Here is a 14,996-nt window from a genome sequence, read left to right on the forward strand (position 1 = left end):
GCACTGCAGAGCACACAGTTCTTAATGTTACATGTTATCTGATATTCTTCACTCTACTTCCTTAACGCTCCAAGGGAAGTAACTAGTGTGTTAATATCATATTATGAGCATCCTCCATAATGGGAGGATCTAAATATCTTATGGCAGTGACTGGTATGAGCTGTCAGTAGAATCTCCATTTCACTGCCTAAGCCTGACCTGCAAGTTATTATTACAAGGAAAAGAAAGCAGTTCTACACTGTACACTGTGTACAGCGCACTTGCCCCTCCTGCTCACAGGATCCACCTCCAAATTTCATAATCGTGATCACTCCCTTGATCACCGTCTGCCTGTTCAGTCAGCTATCAGCAGTGTTGTTTTTATCCTGTCAAAATCATCAGTATCCCTGTGTAGAAAACATACCCTTACTCGGCTATTTCAGGCACTCCCAAGACAAAGTCCAGAATACTGGCTAGAGATAAAGGGAGTCCTGTAAAGCTGCGTCATTAGTCTTGATTATTCCCATCCTACAATACAATGGCTGAGAGCCTATTTTAAGCTTTTTTGGGTCTAATCCAGATTCCCGATCACTGAATGTTTTTCCCCACGAACGGCCGAAGAACTATAGAACAAAAATATTACTTTTATTAATATTATTAAAACTGCATGTGTGTGTTTTTTATACCAATTAAATGGTGCTGCTACTCAGTTATAAAAGCACCTAAATCCATGAGGGAATGCCATGAGATATTGCTGAAGGTGGTAGATCAGCTTTAGAGCCCGGCTCTGGACTGAACTGAATCCGTCCTGAGAGCGTAGTAGCCGAGTCCGACTTTAACCTGATTTATCATTTATAAATATTTGTCTGAACTCGCAGTGTTTATCAAGCGCTTTGTTACCCTGACACGTAAACTACTGTTACCATGGTTACAGCTTGCCTGTTTAACCTGCACACAAAGCATTTTTACTTATTTTTCAGATTGTTCTTTCAGATGATTGAGGCTATATAGCAGTTTTTCCCCAAACCCAAAAGTTACACTTTTGGTGTCTCCCCAGGGCCCAAACTAACAACATACTTTCTATTTAATAATGAAAAAAGCAGTGAGCTTCTATAGCTTCAGTGTTTCGTGTGTGTGTGTGTGTGTGTGTGTGTGTGTGTGTGTGTGTGTGCCGAAACTTTGAATAGTAAGCTGCATAATGACTCAATTGTCAACCTTATTATAAACTTTATAGGCTATTGCTATAAGACAGATACCAAAATGTAGGCTAATTTAAATCTTTTTTTTGTTTGTTTTTACTCAACACTAGCTCTGATTTTGAGTTTAAACTTTTTTTCAGTTAAATTCATAAATATATTGTGTAGTAGACAGACAGACAGATTACAATTACTCTGTTCAACCTCAACACAAAGTCAAAATCATGAGGTTGCATGATATGTATTTGTATCAGAATTATATATATGAATGTATTCTTGTTTTTGAGCAGTGCCTAATCACTCCAACTACCAGCTATGTCTCTTGTCTCCCCCTGGGCACACCTTAGCGGACAGCCGCGGACAGAAGAAGCTGTCTTTTACGTAATTTCCGAGTTGGATCCCGACCCTTTTAATGGTTCTATATAAAACCATTTTACAAAGTCACAAAGGTGCTATATATCACCTTAAGACCAAAAGGTTTCCCTATGATTGGAAGCCAAAGAACCATTTTTAGTGCTATTTAGAACCATTTCTGTTTTTATATAGGCTATATTGTTACACAGTACAGTAAATACAGACACGCACAGTCGCGCACACACGCACACACACACACACACGTTAACTCAAACTATTTAGATAATCCAACATTTATTATTTATTATTATACTTTCTTTATTTTTTATTACATTAAAGATCTATCTCCTCCTCTCTGTAGGTGCTATTGAAGAGCATGGCTGCTCAGGTGGAGGTGCAGACTGGGGAGGTGGTGGGAAGGACAGGCGTGGGAGGGCGCCTGCACCTCAGTCCATTGACTGACTCCAGCAACAAGAGCCTCACAGAGGGCCCTTCCAGCATCCATGGATCCCTCATCATCACTCCTGAGCCCAGTAAATCTGCCCCTAGCCCCAAGCCACGGCTCACTCCCAAGCCTTTTTCCGTGGAGAAAAACCCCACCATTCGACCCATACTCGCCCCTAAGCCTCATCCCAAGCCGCGGCCAGAGTCTACCCGACCCCTGAGTTACAAACCTGACCCTCCGAGCACTCCAAAACCTCAGCAACCAGATGTAGGTGTCACCAGTAAACCCAGGCCAGTGTTGACCAACCCCAGTCATCCTGCTCCTACCTCCTTTAAACCTTCCCCTAAGCTGAACACTGGGCAAACGACCAAACCTGTGGCACAGCCGTTTAAACCCGCGCCCCCTCTCCCCATCTGGGACTCCAGCAAACCCACTCCTCCTAAGCCAGCTGAGCGACAGAAACCCATCGCTGTGGGAGTGTCCTATAACTCCTATTTGAGGAGCCCTGCAGCAGAGTGGTCTGGAAGCACTAAAAAAGAGGCAGAGAAGGGTCTGGGGTCTGGTAGCAGGCTAGGAGGATCTTCCATGACCAGAGCTAAGTCCATGGGCTTCCTGAGTCAGATAGGGCAAGCGGAGGAGGTGATGAAGGAGGAAGAGAAAAAAGTGACATCAACTGTTGCCCTCCGGCCCCAGTCGAAGGGCTCCAGGCCGAGGCCGGTTTCAGCCATTTTCCTCCCCTCCCCGACACAGACTGAATCGTCTGCACCCGCACCTCCCTGGGCTGGAAGGCGGCCCCTATCCGCTGACCTCACTTCCAAGTTTGAGTCTATCGGTCTTTCGCTGCATCGCAAACCCCTCAACGCGGACAGCAAGGAGAACACTCCAGAAGAAGGGGCACCACTACGGAGGAGAGAAAGGGAGAAAGACCCTCAGATGACGCTGCCCATACCTCAAGGTTCAGATGGCGGGGGAGCCAAACCTGCCGTATCGGAGCCAGGGAATGAGAGGGGAAAAGAAGGGACAGAGAAAGTTGAGGAAAAGTGCGGAGGCAGTAGCATCAAGAGACGAATAAGCCTCCTCCTCGATTCCTCCTCTCCTGTGGTGGGTGTCACAGGCCAAGGGCCAGAACCCCGCTCTCCGGTGCAGCCAATCTCTGAGGCTGAATTACCCCTGGAAGGTGTCAAGCAGCGAATCAGGCAGCTGACAGTGGATATACCACCAACTCAGAACCCTGTTGTGAAACCGACACCAAGGCCCCGCCCATTGCCCCTTGACCTAACCAAAAGGTAAAAAAGCAACTTTTTAGTCTGCTTTAATCTCATATTTTTGTCATCCTTTGTTGTCCAGGAGTTAATTTGATGTCATGTTTTGTCTTCTTCAGGTTTACCCCTGATGGGTCCACAGACCTTGGCAGTCCCTTGCTCAGTGAGGCGACAGACCACCATGACAGTGCCAGTGATCCTCAGAGCAGGGTAAGACAGGAAATAGTTCTCCTTTCAGATGTAGGAGATTTGCTTGTTTGGTTGCAAACTCGAGTGCAGCAGGCAAATGAACACCTCGCTGAGAGTCAGTGAGGTAGAATGCTTTTACACTTAATATTTGGGAATGAGCTGCATCTTATTGTGGTTTCTGGTCTTTTACAGCCTACATAAACACAAAAAATTAAGATATCGTTGCTGTCGGGCAGAAACCATATCTCCAGTCCATAATTTTGTTTTTGTAAATTAATGCCCCACTTCATCATACAAGAGTTGAAGATAACAGATCTACAAGCCCACAAAAAAGGAATGGTTTTAGAGATAGGTTTCCACCTGACCGTGACGATAGATAGTATGTTCACAGGATCCTTAAAGGGAAATGGGACGTACCAAGTTGAGAAATGGTTTGATTTATCCATGTAGTCAAATATGAATTCAAATATGACTGACAAGGACATGGTTTTGTTTTGATATCGTTTGTCTTGTCTTGCTGTGTCCTGCCGGCACTTTGTTATGAAATAAAATGAAACTACAGTATGTCATGTAATATAAGCTCATGTAGTGAATGGTCAGTGACGTATAACTTGAAAGAATTGTTGGATCACAACACTTGTAATGGATCAATGTCTGACTTCATTTTTCCATGAGGGGAAGTTCTCGGGGGAAATGGGCCATTGCTGTGAAAAGAAGATTGGTGCTGTAGAGTGTAGAGGTACAAAGCTGTGAAACCTAAGACAGCAGGCACATTTGTCATCCCTGATGGCTGTGTTGGGTTATGAAACATGCTCTGGAGAGATCACTGAGAAAAGGTCAACATGGTGAGGCTTTGATTACCAGCTCCAGCACCACACCCACTGTTATGGGGCCAACAATGAGGAGTGGGATATTGTTTCTACACTGAAGTTGTCAGTTGTTTCCTTTGTGTTTTCGTCTTTCCTGTTTGCCATACTAAATATGAAGACTATTAGATAGTGTTTTTTTAAAGAAATTAAAACCATACATGAATTTGACATGATCTTCGCTGTAGTAAAATTTTAAACCGTTATGAATACACATAAAGAAAGAGAAACGGGTGTGCTTCCTCTGGAAACTGCCCTTAGTTAAGGCAGTAGATGCTCAGCTTTGAAAATAACTTGACTCCTAAACCAACTAAATGGAAAAAGCGGCACACCAAAATAAAAGATGCAATTCAGATGGAATTTCTCATGTTTATATGTTTTTTGCGTTCGCAAATAGACATGAGAAATTGCATCTGAGCCAGTCTTGCATCTTTTATTTTGGAGTACCGCTTTTTCTATTTAGTTGGTTTATGAGTTAAGTTATGAATACACTTTTGAGAGCCAGAAGGTACAAGGACATAACGGTTAATATTAAATAAGTCTTTGCGAACACAATACCATGTGTTGGTAATCAGTCTTGTGAAATGTTGTCATAGATTGTCATGCTTCTTATGTTTCATATCCTTTTCAATTGGTATAACAATCAAACCACCAAGTGTACATCTAATCCCAAAGGGAAATAAGATGTGGGCAGTTTTTAGATACTGAAGTTATCTAACATTTTGAAGGCTTTTCTTAAAGTTAGAAGGAGAAAAAACATGACATTATTGTAGCTAAAGAAAAACAAGCTCTGTATCTCTGCATTTTCTTAGGTTGAAGCATCAGCTGCCAGCTCCAGTGACCAAACGGAGATGACGGAGGACAACATAAGAGCACAAGTGCAGCTCACAGTTGAATCCCCTTCTCCTGTGGCTGGGAGATCTGAGGAGGGACAGCCCATGGGAAGTGTGTCCAAGGAACGTGAAGCTGTCAGTGAGGTACAAACGGTGCGAGCGTCCGTCTTTGAGAACGTTGTGGAAAGGCACAGTGTACAGGTGTTGGCCGATGACCTGCCTAAAGACAAGGGAAATGCACTACTCAGGAGTCTGTCAATCAAACAAAGAGACAATGAGGATGATGGAACCCTGGTCACTGCCACCTATAGAGAGCCTGTCTCTCCTTCAAGCCCCATGCGTGTTATGCATTCCTTTGACACTGTGCAGGCTGTGGAGGGGAGCAGGGCAGTGAGTGAGAGTGTCCCCTCGGCTCATTTAGAGGATAAGGCCATGACTCTTCGTTCTAGGCGTTCAGAAGGGAACAGACCTCCAGCGGTGGACAGGACTCCTCCGGTTCAAGGAGACACTGGTCTGGCTCAGCTACCTCGATACTTGAGGGTTGGAGCTCTGCCAAAGTGGGATGCTTCTGGCCCAGAGCAGGAGGTAGATATGGAGAAAGGAAGTCAAAGGGAATTGGAAATGGAGAGACAGCTGGTTTTGGAGAGGCAAAGGGAGGCAGAGAGACAGAGGGATGCGGAGAGGGAGGAAGCTGCAGCGGCCCCTAAACGACTGAAAATGTTGGAAGCAGATGAGCAACCTAAACCCAGGGCCACCTACTTTGCTTTGACTGGCCAGATACAAGAACCAGTTCCTCCTGCAGATGCAGGGAACACCCCAGTGCCCTTTGACGACGTCTCTGCCAGAGCAGGACAATGGGGCTCTCAGGGGAAAATAGTTCAGTTGAGAAGGAACCCTTCGCTAGATGAGGCTTTTGGAAAAAGTCTTCAAAGTCCATATCAAGTTGAGGAGCCAATGGAGAGGACCCAAGTGTCAGAAACAGAGCGAGGCTCAATGCGGGACAAGCACACTGCAGGGGAAGCGATGGATGTAGAGAAACAAAGAGACACAAGGACTGAGACTAGCAGGCAGAGAGATATGAAGAAAGAACTGGAGAGGGAAAAACAGAGACAGGTGGACATTGAGAGACAGAAACATTTAGAATTTGCACGAATGAAGGAGAGGGAAAGGCAGAGAGAATTTGAAAGACAAAGACAAAAGGAATATGAGAAGGAAAAGCAAAGGGAACTGGAAAGACGGAAGAATTTGGAGATAGAAAAAGAAAGACAGCAAGAGCTGGAGAGGGAGAGAACACAGAAGTTAGAGAAAGAGAGACAGTGGGAATTGGAAAGACAGAAGCTGTTGGAGATGGAGAATCAAAGACAACAGGAACTAGAAAGCGTGAGACGGAGAGAGCAGGAGAGCGAGAGACAACGACAACTAGAGAAGGATAGACAACTGCAACTAGAAAAAGAGAGACAGCGGGATTTGGAAAGACAGAAGCTGTTGGAGATGGAGAATCGAAGACAACAGGAACTAGAGAGACAGAGAGAGCAGGAGAGCAAGAGACAACGACAACTAGAGAAGGAGAGACAACTGCAACTAGAGAAAGAGAGAGAGCGTGATTTGGAAAGACAGAAGCTGTTGGAGATGGAGAATCAAAGACAACAGGAACTAGAGAGACAGAGAGAGCAGGAGAGCAAGAGACAACGACAACTAGAGAAGGATAGACAACTGCAACTAGAAAAAGAGAGACAGCGGGATTTGGAAAGACAGAAGCTGTTGGAGATGGAGAATCAAAGACAACAGGAACTAGAAAGCGTGAGACGGAGAGAGCAGGAGAGCGAGAGACAACGACAACTAGAGAAGGATAGACAACTGCAACTAGAAAAAGAGAGACAGCGGGATTTGGAAAGACAGAAGCTGTTGGAGATGGAGAATCGAAGACAACAGGAAATAGAAAGAGAGAGACAGAGAGAGCAGGAGAGCGAGAGACAACGACAACTAGAGAAGGAGAGGCAGAAGCAGGTAGAGCTCGAAAGAGAGAGGCAAAAAGAACTAGAGAGAGAGAGGCGGCTTGAGAAAGAGAGGCAGCGGGAATTGGAAAGGGAGCGACAGAGGGAGGCTGAGAGAGAGAGAAGAGAGCTGGACAGACAGCGAGAAATAGAGATAGAGAAACAGCGAGAGCTAGAGAGACAACAAGAGCTGGAAAAAGAGAGACAGCGGGAGATGGAGAAAGAAAGACAGCGAGAGCTGGAGAAAGAGAGACGACGAGTGCTGGATAAAGACAGAAAGAGAGAGGTGGAGAGACAACGAGAGCTGGACAAGGAGAGACAGCTGTTGGAAATGCAAAGAGAGAGACAGAGGTTAGATGAGATGGAGATGATCAAGGAGATGGAGAAAAGACGGCTCCAGGAGTTTGAGCATCAGAAGATGGAGATGGAGCGGCAGGAGTTGGAAAAGCAGAGACTCAGGGAGAAGGAGGAGACAGACAAACTGAGACAGATGGCCCTGCAACTGGAAGCGGGGCGACTGAGGGAGGCAGAACAGGAGCGAGTGAAGGAATTGGAGCAGCAGAGAGAGCTGGAGAGACAGAGGCAAAGGGACTTGGAGAGGCAGAAGAAGCTGGACTTCGAGAGGCGAGAGATGGAGAACCAGAAGATAAGGCAGCTGGAACTGGAAAAGGAAAGACGGCGGAAGGAGGAGTTGGAGAGGATCAAAGAGATGGAGATGAGACAGTTGCTGGAGTTTGAAAAACAAAAGCAGGCAGAGAGGGAGAGGATGCAGCTTGCAGAGCTTGAGAAGCAGAGACTCAGAGAAAGGATGGAGAGGGAAGAGGCGGAGAAGATGAGACAAGTGGCCAAAAAAGAGAAGCAGAGAAGAGAGGAGCAAGTGCGGGTGGACCCATCACCTCTCAGACCAAAAGTACTGGATCTGGACTCCAAAGCCTCGTCTCAACGCGGTGATCCCTCCTCCCGCTGGAAACAGCCCTCTCCCAGGACAGATGAACCATACAAACCTGTCATTCTTGACATTGATTCTTTCACGTCCCAGACTCGACACTCTCCCAGTAAAGAAGTGTTCCCCGTTGCTGGTATTCAGGATGTTGGTGCAGGTGTTGGGGCTAAATCCCTGCCCCTCACCCCTGAAAGGGGCAACAAGGCCGCACCAGAGACTTTAGCGGCGAGGACAAGTTTGCCGTGGACACCATCCTCCCAGGACCCTTGGGAGCTGAAGCCTGATGAGATGTCTGTGGACAGACCCGCGGCTGCACCCGAGCCGCCCAGGAAGCCTGCCAACAAACCCAGCCTGGATCAGCTCCTTCTCAAGCACGAGGAGAGACACCAGACCCCAGAAAAACGATGTTCTTCCATGGCTGATGAACCACCACGTGCAACAGCTTGCCTCAGGAGAGACCTCGGCAGAGCTGGCTCGCCAGGCAGAGCTCCATGTGGCAACAGCACTCCTATGGAGTTGATGTGGGCCCCCAAGGAATCGGAGCTTCAGGGTCGCACCGGCAATGCCCGGGGCCAGAGGAGATCTCAAGGATCCCAGGTGAGAGAGAGAGAGTGTGTGTGTGTAGTAAAATGAGTATGGAGTTACAAAATGTATTGTAGGATTTCTTTTCCACTGATTGCACTGCAGAATGTGACTAATGAATCCACTGCATGCCCATCAGGAGCTGACTAGGATGCGGTCTCGCAGTGTCTCTCGTCGTTCAATGCCATCAGACAGCGTAGTGGAGGGCAGCCTCTCCAGGATGAGGAGTCGCAGTGCCCACAGAGAGAGGGACCAGCAGAGTTGGGTGAGTCAGTCAGTCCTTCAGGCAGCCTGTTTCTGCTGAGTTTTTATGTGACTGTGTGTTCCAAGTGGTTGTGTAATTGACATGTGCGCTTTGTATGCATAATATGCACACGGTCAAAAAGAGCCAGCAAGAAGACTCTGCGCCAACTAGCAAGAGACACACATGATGGCCTGTCAACATAATTGTATAGGTGTGTTTTGTGTGTATGTGAACTTGCTTGGCTGCGCATTTAACCTTGTCTGTGTGTGAGATGACGAGCATAACAGGAATGCAGTTTGTTGACTGCTGTAAGTAGTTCATTAGCTGATGACAGTTGACAGCAAAGGAGAGCGTTCTCAGTAACCTCACACGGTCACCTACACGTGTGTACACGTACAGGGAACTGTATGCCAGCTATTTTCTCAGGCCTGCAATTTGGGATTGTATTAGTCAAATGGCTGATGAATTGCATTGTCAGACTTGACGCCGGCACCCTACTGACACACTATGGGCTTGGGAATGCTGTGAAGTGAAGCGTTTTTTTTTAAATGGTTTGTGGCTTCTCTGTGACCATGCAGACATGCAATGCTTGTGCATTTGATATCCTTGTCTCCGAAGAAGAGCCTGTGCTGAAAACCATTTGATATTTAATCTCACATCCGTGTCTAGGTGTTAGTTTTTCACATCAGAGAAAATAATTTTACCTTTTTACTTATTACCACTTGGTCCACTTATGTGTTCCTCTCTTAATATTACCTGACATCTTGACTCAAGTAATGCTGTCATTATAATGACATTGATACGTCCTTGTGCGCTTATTTTAATGTTTCTCTATTTCTACATTTCTACAGAGAGAAAAACAACATGGTTACAGTATCAGTTATAGTATGTCTCTGAGTCAGTCACTGACTGAGGGTGAACAGCAAATCATTCGTAACTAATTGTTTTTGGGTATGATAGTAATAGATCAGAGGAGGTAATTGCCCATGCCCATTAGAAAGTATAGATCGGCCTGGGCCGGCCTAGTGGTCCAGGCACCTATGCTGGTAATCCAGCCTGACGGTCTCTCTCCCTGTTTCCTGTCAATTTACTGTGTATCAATAAAGGGGAAAAAAGCCTACTACATTTCCCTACATTTAGCGTGCAATGTACGTGAAATGTTTCACAGACTTTCCTACAAAAACACATTTTTGGAACAAATCATCCAATTGCCATCCAAGACGTAAGAAGAAATGCCACCCTTTTCACATTGGCCTATTATAGCGCCACCAGGAGGCCACAACCTGACCTGCCCTGGTGGAGACCTGTGCCCCGAGGGGCACTTTATCTAGGTAGTTTATTATTAAAAAACATTTTCACATCACAACACATTACGAAAAATGCATTTTTTTCCATGAATTAAAAACAAATTCAGTGATTATTTCTTTATTTATTGTAATTTCATGTAGGAATTGGCTATTTTCACTAGTTTGGGTGTGGAGTGTGGGTCATTATGCTAAAAAGTTTGGGAACCACTGCATAAGCCATAAGGGCTTCATAAGGAGCTTTATATTTATGGCCACTACTGCCATCTAGTGGTCTGTCTGAAATGTTAGTTGTCTCATTGTTCTCAATGAAACAGTAGGAGTTATCAGTTAACCTACAATTTCTGGAAATCTATTTTGAGCTCAGTTTAGTGACACAATACTGTAGACTGACATTCACGCTTAACATTTCCGTTGGCTAATGCTTATCATCTACAACTATATGCATAGGTATATAATGTTAGTATTGAAAATCACACTAATCACAGAAAAAGTAAAAGATATTAAGTGACAGTTGCAAAATTGTCAGTACTCGTTGGTGTAGTATTTATTGGTATGTGCTTGAGTAAAATGAATACTTTTGTTTAAGTAAATTCAAATGAATACTTTTGCAGAAAATAACAATAATAATAAAAAAGACCTTGATCCAAAGTAGACCAGTTCACATTCATTTTTAAACACCACAATACCTATGTTTTAAGAAGAGTTCAGGAATCAATATTCGGTGGAACAACCGTGGTTTCTTTAACTATTACTAATGTAGTAATGTACTACTGGTGCTGATTTTGCCATCCAGCTAGTCCTATTGCAAGAAGATGGCGACGACAGAGCAGTGTTTTTACACTTTTCCTCAATAAAAAAAGAAATGCAGGTGATCACCTCCTAAATCACTCATTAAGTCGAGTTAAGTGTTTTTGTGTTGGACATCAACGGACTGCAATGGAATGGTTTCCATGCATGCAGAGATGGTGGTCTCTTAATCTTTTCCAGAGCTTTATATGACATCATCCTAGTATGATCACATAATTGAAACAAGACAGACAGAGTGGCAGAGGTTGGTGGGGCTGTGTAAGGTACCCAGAGCTGAGCTAGGCACTGAACTGAGAGCCATGTTCTATATGCTGTGTTGTTGTCTGACACCACACTGCCTATGGGTGAGTTAAAACATTTATTCAGTTATCTGTTGGGTACTATGTACTATGGGTCTTAAATAATATCTAATCTAGAGAGTTATTACTTTACAATTAGAGGTTTATATCTATAGCCTGTATTCTGTATTTGGTTTATAGCTGCGGCTAGTTGCTCATTGGGCAGCTTGGTGTGAGTGACTTCATCAGAATTGAGGAAGTGATCTTCAGTTGCCATGAGTCATTTCTCAGCACAGAATGATGTCAGAGTGACATGAGTTTATTAACTTATGAAAATTATTATAGCTCCTTAATAGTCTATTTAAATGAATAATTATAGCCAATGCAGACAGAACAAAAAATAAAATCTGTCTTTTGTTCTCCTATATGTGTATTTGTGTTAAAATGCTTGCTTTACCATATGCGTCCAAGTAATGGTGAGGAGGCAGCCATTTTACAAGTGTTGGATGTTTGAGAGCTCTGCTGGGAAATGAGAACCTTTTTTACAAGGGGGAATTGATTGGTTGCTTTTAGTGCAGAGTTCCTAGAAATGCTATCCAGACCGCCACCAGGTGGTGTATGTGGACGGCACTGTAACTTCACTCAATGTCACTACTGAATGCCCCAGTTTGCTCTGAGAGAATGGGGTTTTGTTTTGGGGTTTTTCCTCTGAAATTCATCTGGGTTTACTATTGTTGTCGTCCTAAGACTTTGGTAAGTGAGAGTTGTTGGTGTTGTAGTAGTTTTGGGCCTTGTTTTTATGCCTCATGTATGACTGTCTCATTCAACAAATATAACAAATTTTCATGAATTGAAAATGTGATCTTTCGGCAAGCCCACACTAGAAATATGAAGTGTATTATATAGCAGATCTATTAGGCTCACAGCGCATCACATCAGCGATATGTTATGAGCTTATAGATCAGGTATTTTCGGTCTGCGATATGGTCATACAAGGAAGTATAAATCAGGCCTTCGAAAACTCCCATGATTCTGTGGCCTGCTCTCCTGTTTGCATGAGTCAGAGTGGGAGATTTGTTTAAGCAAACTCTCCCAAGTGTTGTGATTACTTGTTATAGCTGTGTGTGCTCTCGTTGTGCTGACAGACTGGTTGGCAAGTACACGATCCCAGTACACTCATGCAGCCACACCTGTCTTTTTTTCCTATTACACATCTCTCTCTCTCTCTCGCTCTCGCTCTCGCTCTCTCTCTCTCTCTCTCTCTCTTCCCCCATTCTATGTCTCTTTTCCCCCATTCTGTGTCTCTTATGTATTTCATCTCATGATCTGTATTGGAAGTTGACCCTATGAAGTTGTTCCGGCTCATTCTTTTATTCTGTTCACATCACAATTTATTTTAGACACCCATCGCTTTCTCTCACCTCTCTCTTTGTGTCTCTCTTTCCGTCATCGATGTTGTGACGGCATCAGCATTTGTTATCTGTACATATTGCTTAGCACGTTATCTGGTCCTATTTCTTGGCACGTTGCACCCCTCTGTGCCTGGTTGTTTTTATGACTAATAATTGTCATACTGCAACATAAATGGGAGCGAGCGAGCTCTGCAGAACATATTTCACCCCTCCGCGCACTGGATCATATCCCTCCCATTCCCTCACTGCTCTCCTCTCTTCCATGCTTCTTTCTGTTTCTGATTCACACTCCATTCACACTCCCCTCCTTTTCACTAGTCCTCCCTCCCTTTCTCTCTGAATCCACATGCCCCTTCCCTGCTCTCCTACTCCCCTTCCACACCACCCCCCCCCCCCCTCCCTCTGTGTGACTCCACTTTCCCCTCCCTCTCTCCACCCAGTTTCTCCTTGACAGCGAGTCCTGTAGTGCTACAGGGCACGGTGCGAGGAGGCTGACGCATTATCTTCTACCTGCCCGTACCTGCAGGAAAGGCAATGGGGGAAACATTCTATCCCCCTCCTCCGTCTTTATCATTCTCTCACTGATCTCTGCATTCGCCCTTCCTGTCTGCTCCAGTCGACTCTGCCATCACTGCTCTGCGTTCACTTGGGGGAATACGAATGACCACAGCAGTTTTCCTGATATCCCGGTCCGTTCTTCTTCCTCACATGTTATTGACCAGAAGAGCAACATTGCATCCGTCACGCACCGTAGAGATGTGTCTACGTTGGAAATCATTGTCGTTCTAGTTTCCTTGGTGGTCGTGTTTTCAGCAAGAGTGACACCAGCATTGGAAACATACCTCTCAGGTTTGCGTAGCCATGTGTGAAGACAGATGAGTTTGTTTTGAGGGAGTTGGACAGGACAGTTGAGCTCACACCTGGGACGTGTTGGCGAAGGGGCAAGCTAGCATTACCGACTGTGTTCTTGTGGTTATCATTAGCATTGGCAATTGTGCGATGAAAGGGGGTGCTGTAAATTTATGCCGCAATCTTGTGTTCCAAGTGAGTGCTATGTCAGGATGTTATATTGTTGTACATCTCTATATCTATAAACTGCTGTCCCTATTTCTACTATAGTGTTATGCCAGAGGAAGATGGATTGAGATACCTTTGTGGAGTCATTGCAGAAGTTTACATCCAGCCCCGTAGATTAATCTTGAAACTGAAAGGGTAGAGCGCCCTTACGTAACACTTGCGTGCCCACGGCCCAGTTGGTTTAGCATATGGCAAGCATTTCATTCCCCTAGTGTGTTAAAATAGCCGTAAGCATCACAGTTCACTTATGACCTGACAGCTTGGGGCCTTGAAGGTGAGGAGCCAAAATGAAATCCTGCTGCTTATTTGAGACTGGCCTGCAGAAAGGCCCATTCCGAAAATCTGGAAGTTAAACTGAATGAATGCAAAGGACCTTTAATACTAATACACGACTGGCAGGTGTTCCTGTTTGCTGCAGTGTTGCGCGTACAAGCTGCAGACACCCCCCCACCATCACCACATCTGACCGGCTGAGACGTGTTGTTGTTGCCCTGCTACCAATAACCACACTACGCTACTTGAGCCGCATTGACCTAGCAGCACACAACAGGAACCACAATCACTTCCTTCGCTTTCGGGAATTCATCTTTGTGACATTTGTGTGTGGACCCACAGCGTAGTGGCACACATACCGGCACACATGGTACAGGGACAAGTACACTAATACCCCTGCATGCTAGTGTTGGATTGACCCCTCTGAAGGCCTCTCCAGAGATCTGAGTGCCTTGGATCGCTCATCATTAGCATACCCGGTTTACTTGCAAGACTCTATAGTCACAGAGAAGGCTTAAGTGCTGCTGTTCTGCAATGGAGTACCTGGGGGATAAGCTATCGGTGGCCCACTCGCAGGTGTCTGGGTGGATGGGGAATGTCCGTCGCTCCCTGCAGGGGGCGCTCAGCCTCGTGTCCAGCGCAGTAGAGCGGGGCGGCCGGGGAGAAGACGGGGCCGGAGGATTCAAGAGGACCAACTCTCTGCGTTCTCTTGCTTCACGGAGCAGGGAGTCCTTCAGGAGGTTCTCGCTGCGTAGCCAGCAGCGTCTGTCACTACGCAGGCGAACCACCGCACCCAACACCCCTGTAGCTGTAAGACACACACACACACACACACACACACCTGAGATAATCTTTGTATGGTTGTTTCATTGTGATAATACTCTTTATTTTTTACATACAACAAGTTTAATAATCAATGTAGAAGATGCTTTCCTAAGTCGCATTCTGCGCACTA

General features: G+C 45.3%; 1 protein-coding gene across 5 annotated transcripts in view; it reads left to right on the forward strand.

Annotated features, from left to right (window-relative positions):
• LOC310872756 (uncharacterized protein) overlaps positions 1–14,996 on the forward strand; it is a 33,143-nt gene that overhangs the window by 2,611 nt on the left and 15,536 nt on the right. For 3 of the 5 annotated variants that reach the window (XM_083784818.1, XM_083784817.1, XM_083784819.1), the window contains exons 3-6: positions 1,891–3,260; positions 3,356–3,446; positions 5,104–8,658; positions 8,783–8,908. In XM_083784818.1, the coding sequence (XP_083640944.1) occupies positions 1,906–3,260; positions 3,356–3,446; positions 5,104–8,658; positions 8,783–8,908 (5,127 nt within the window). In that variant the 5' untranslated portion in view covers positions 1,891–1,905. The remainder of the gene's footprint in view (positions 1–1,890; positions 3,261–3,355; positions 3,447–5,103; positions 8,659–8,782; positions 8,909–14,996) is intronic. The other 2 variants (XM_083784820.1, XM_083784821.1) reach the window with 2 other exon arrangements.

This window comes from Protomyctophum parallelum (genome assembly GCF_964188405.1).
Source record: "Protomyctophum parallelum genome assembly, chromosome: 15".
In the NCBI taxonomy this organism is placed as follows: Eukaryota; Metazoa; Chordata; class Actinopteri; order Myctophiformes; family Myctophidae; genus Protomyctophum; species Protomyctophum parallelum.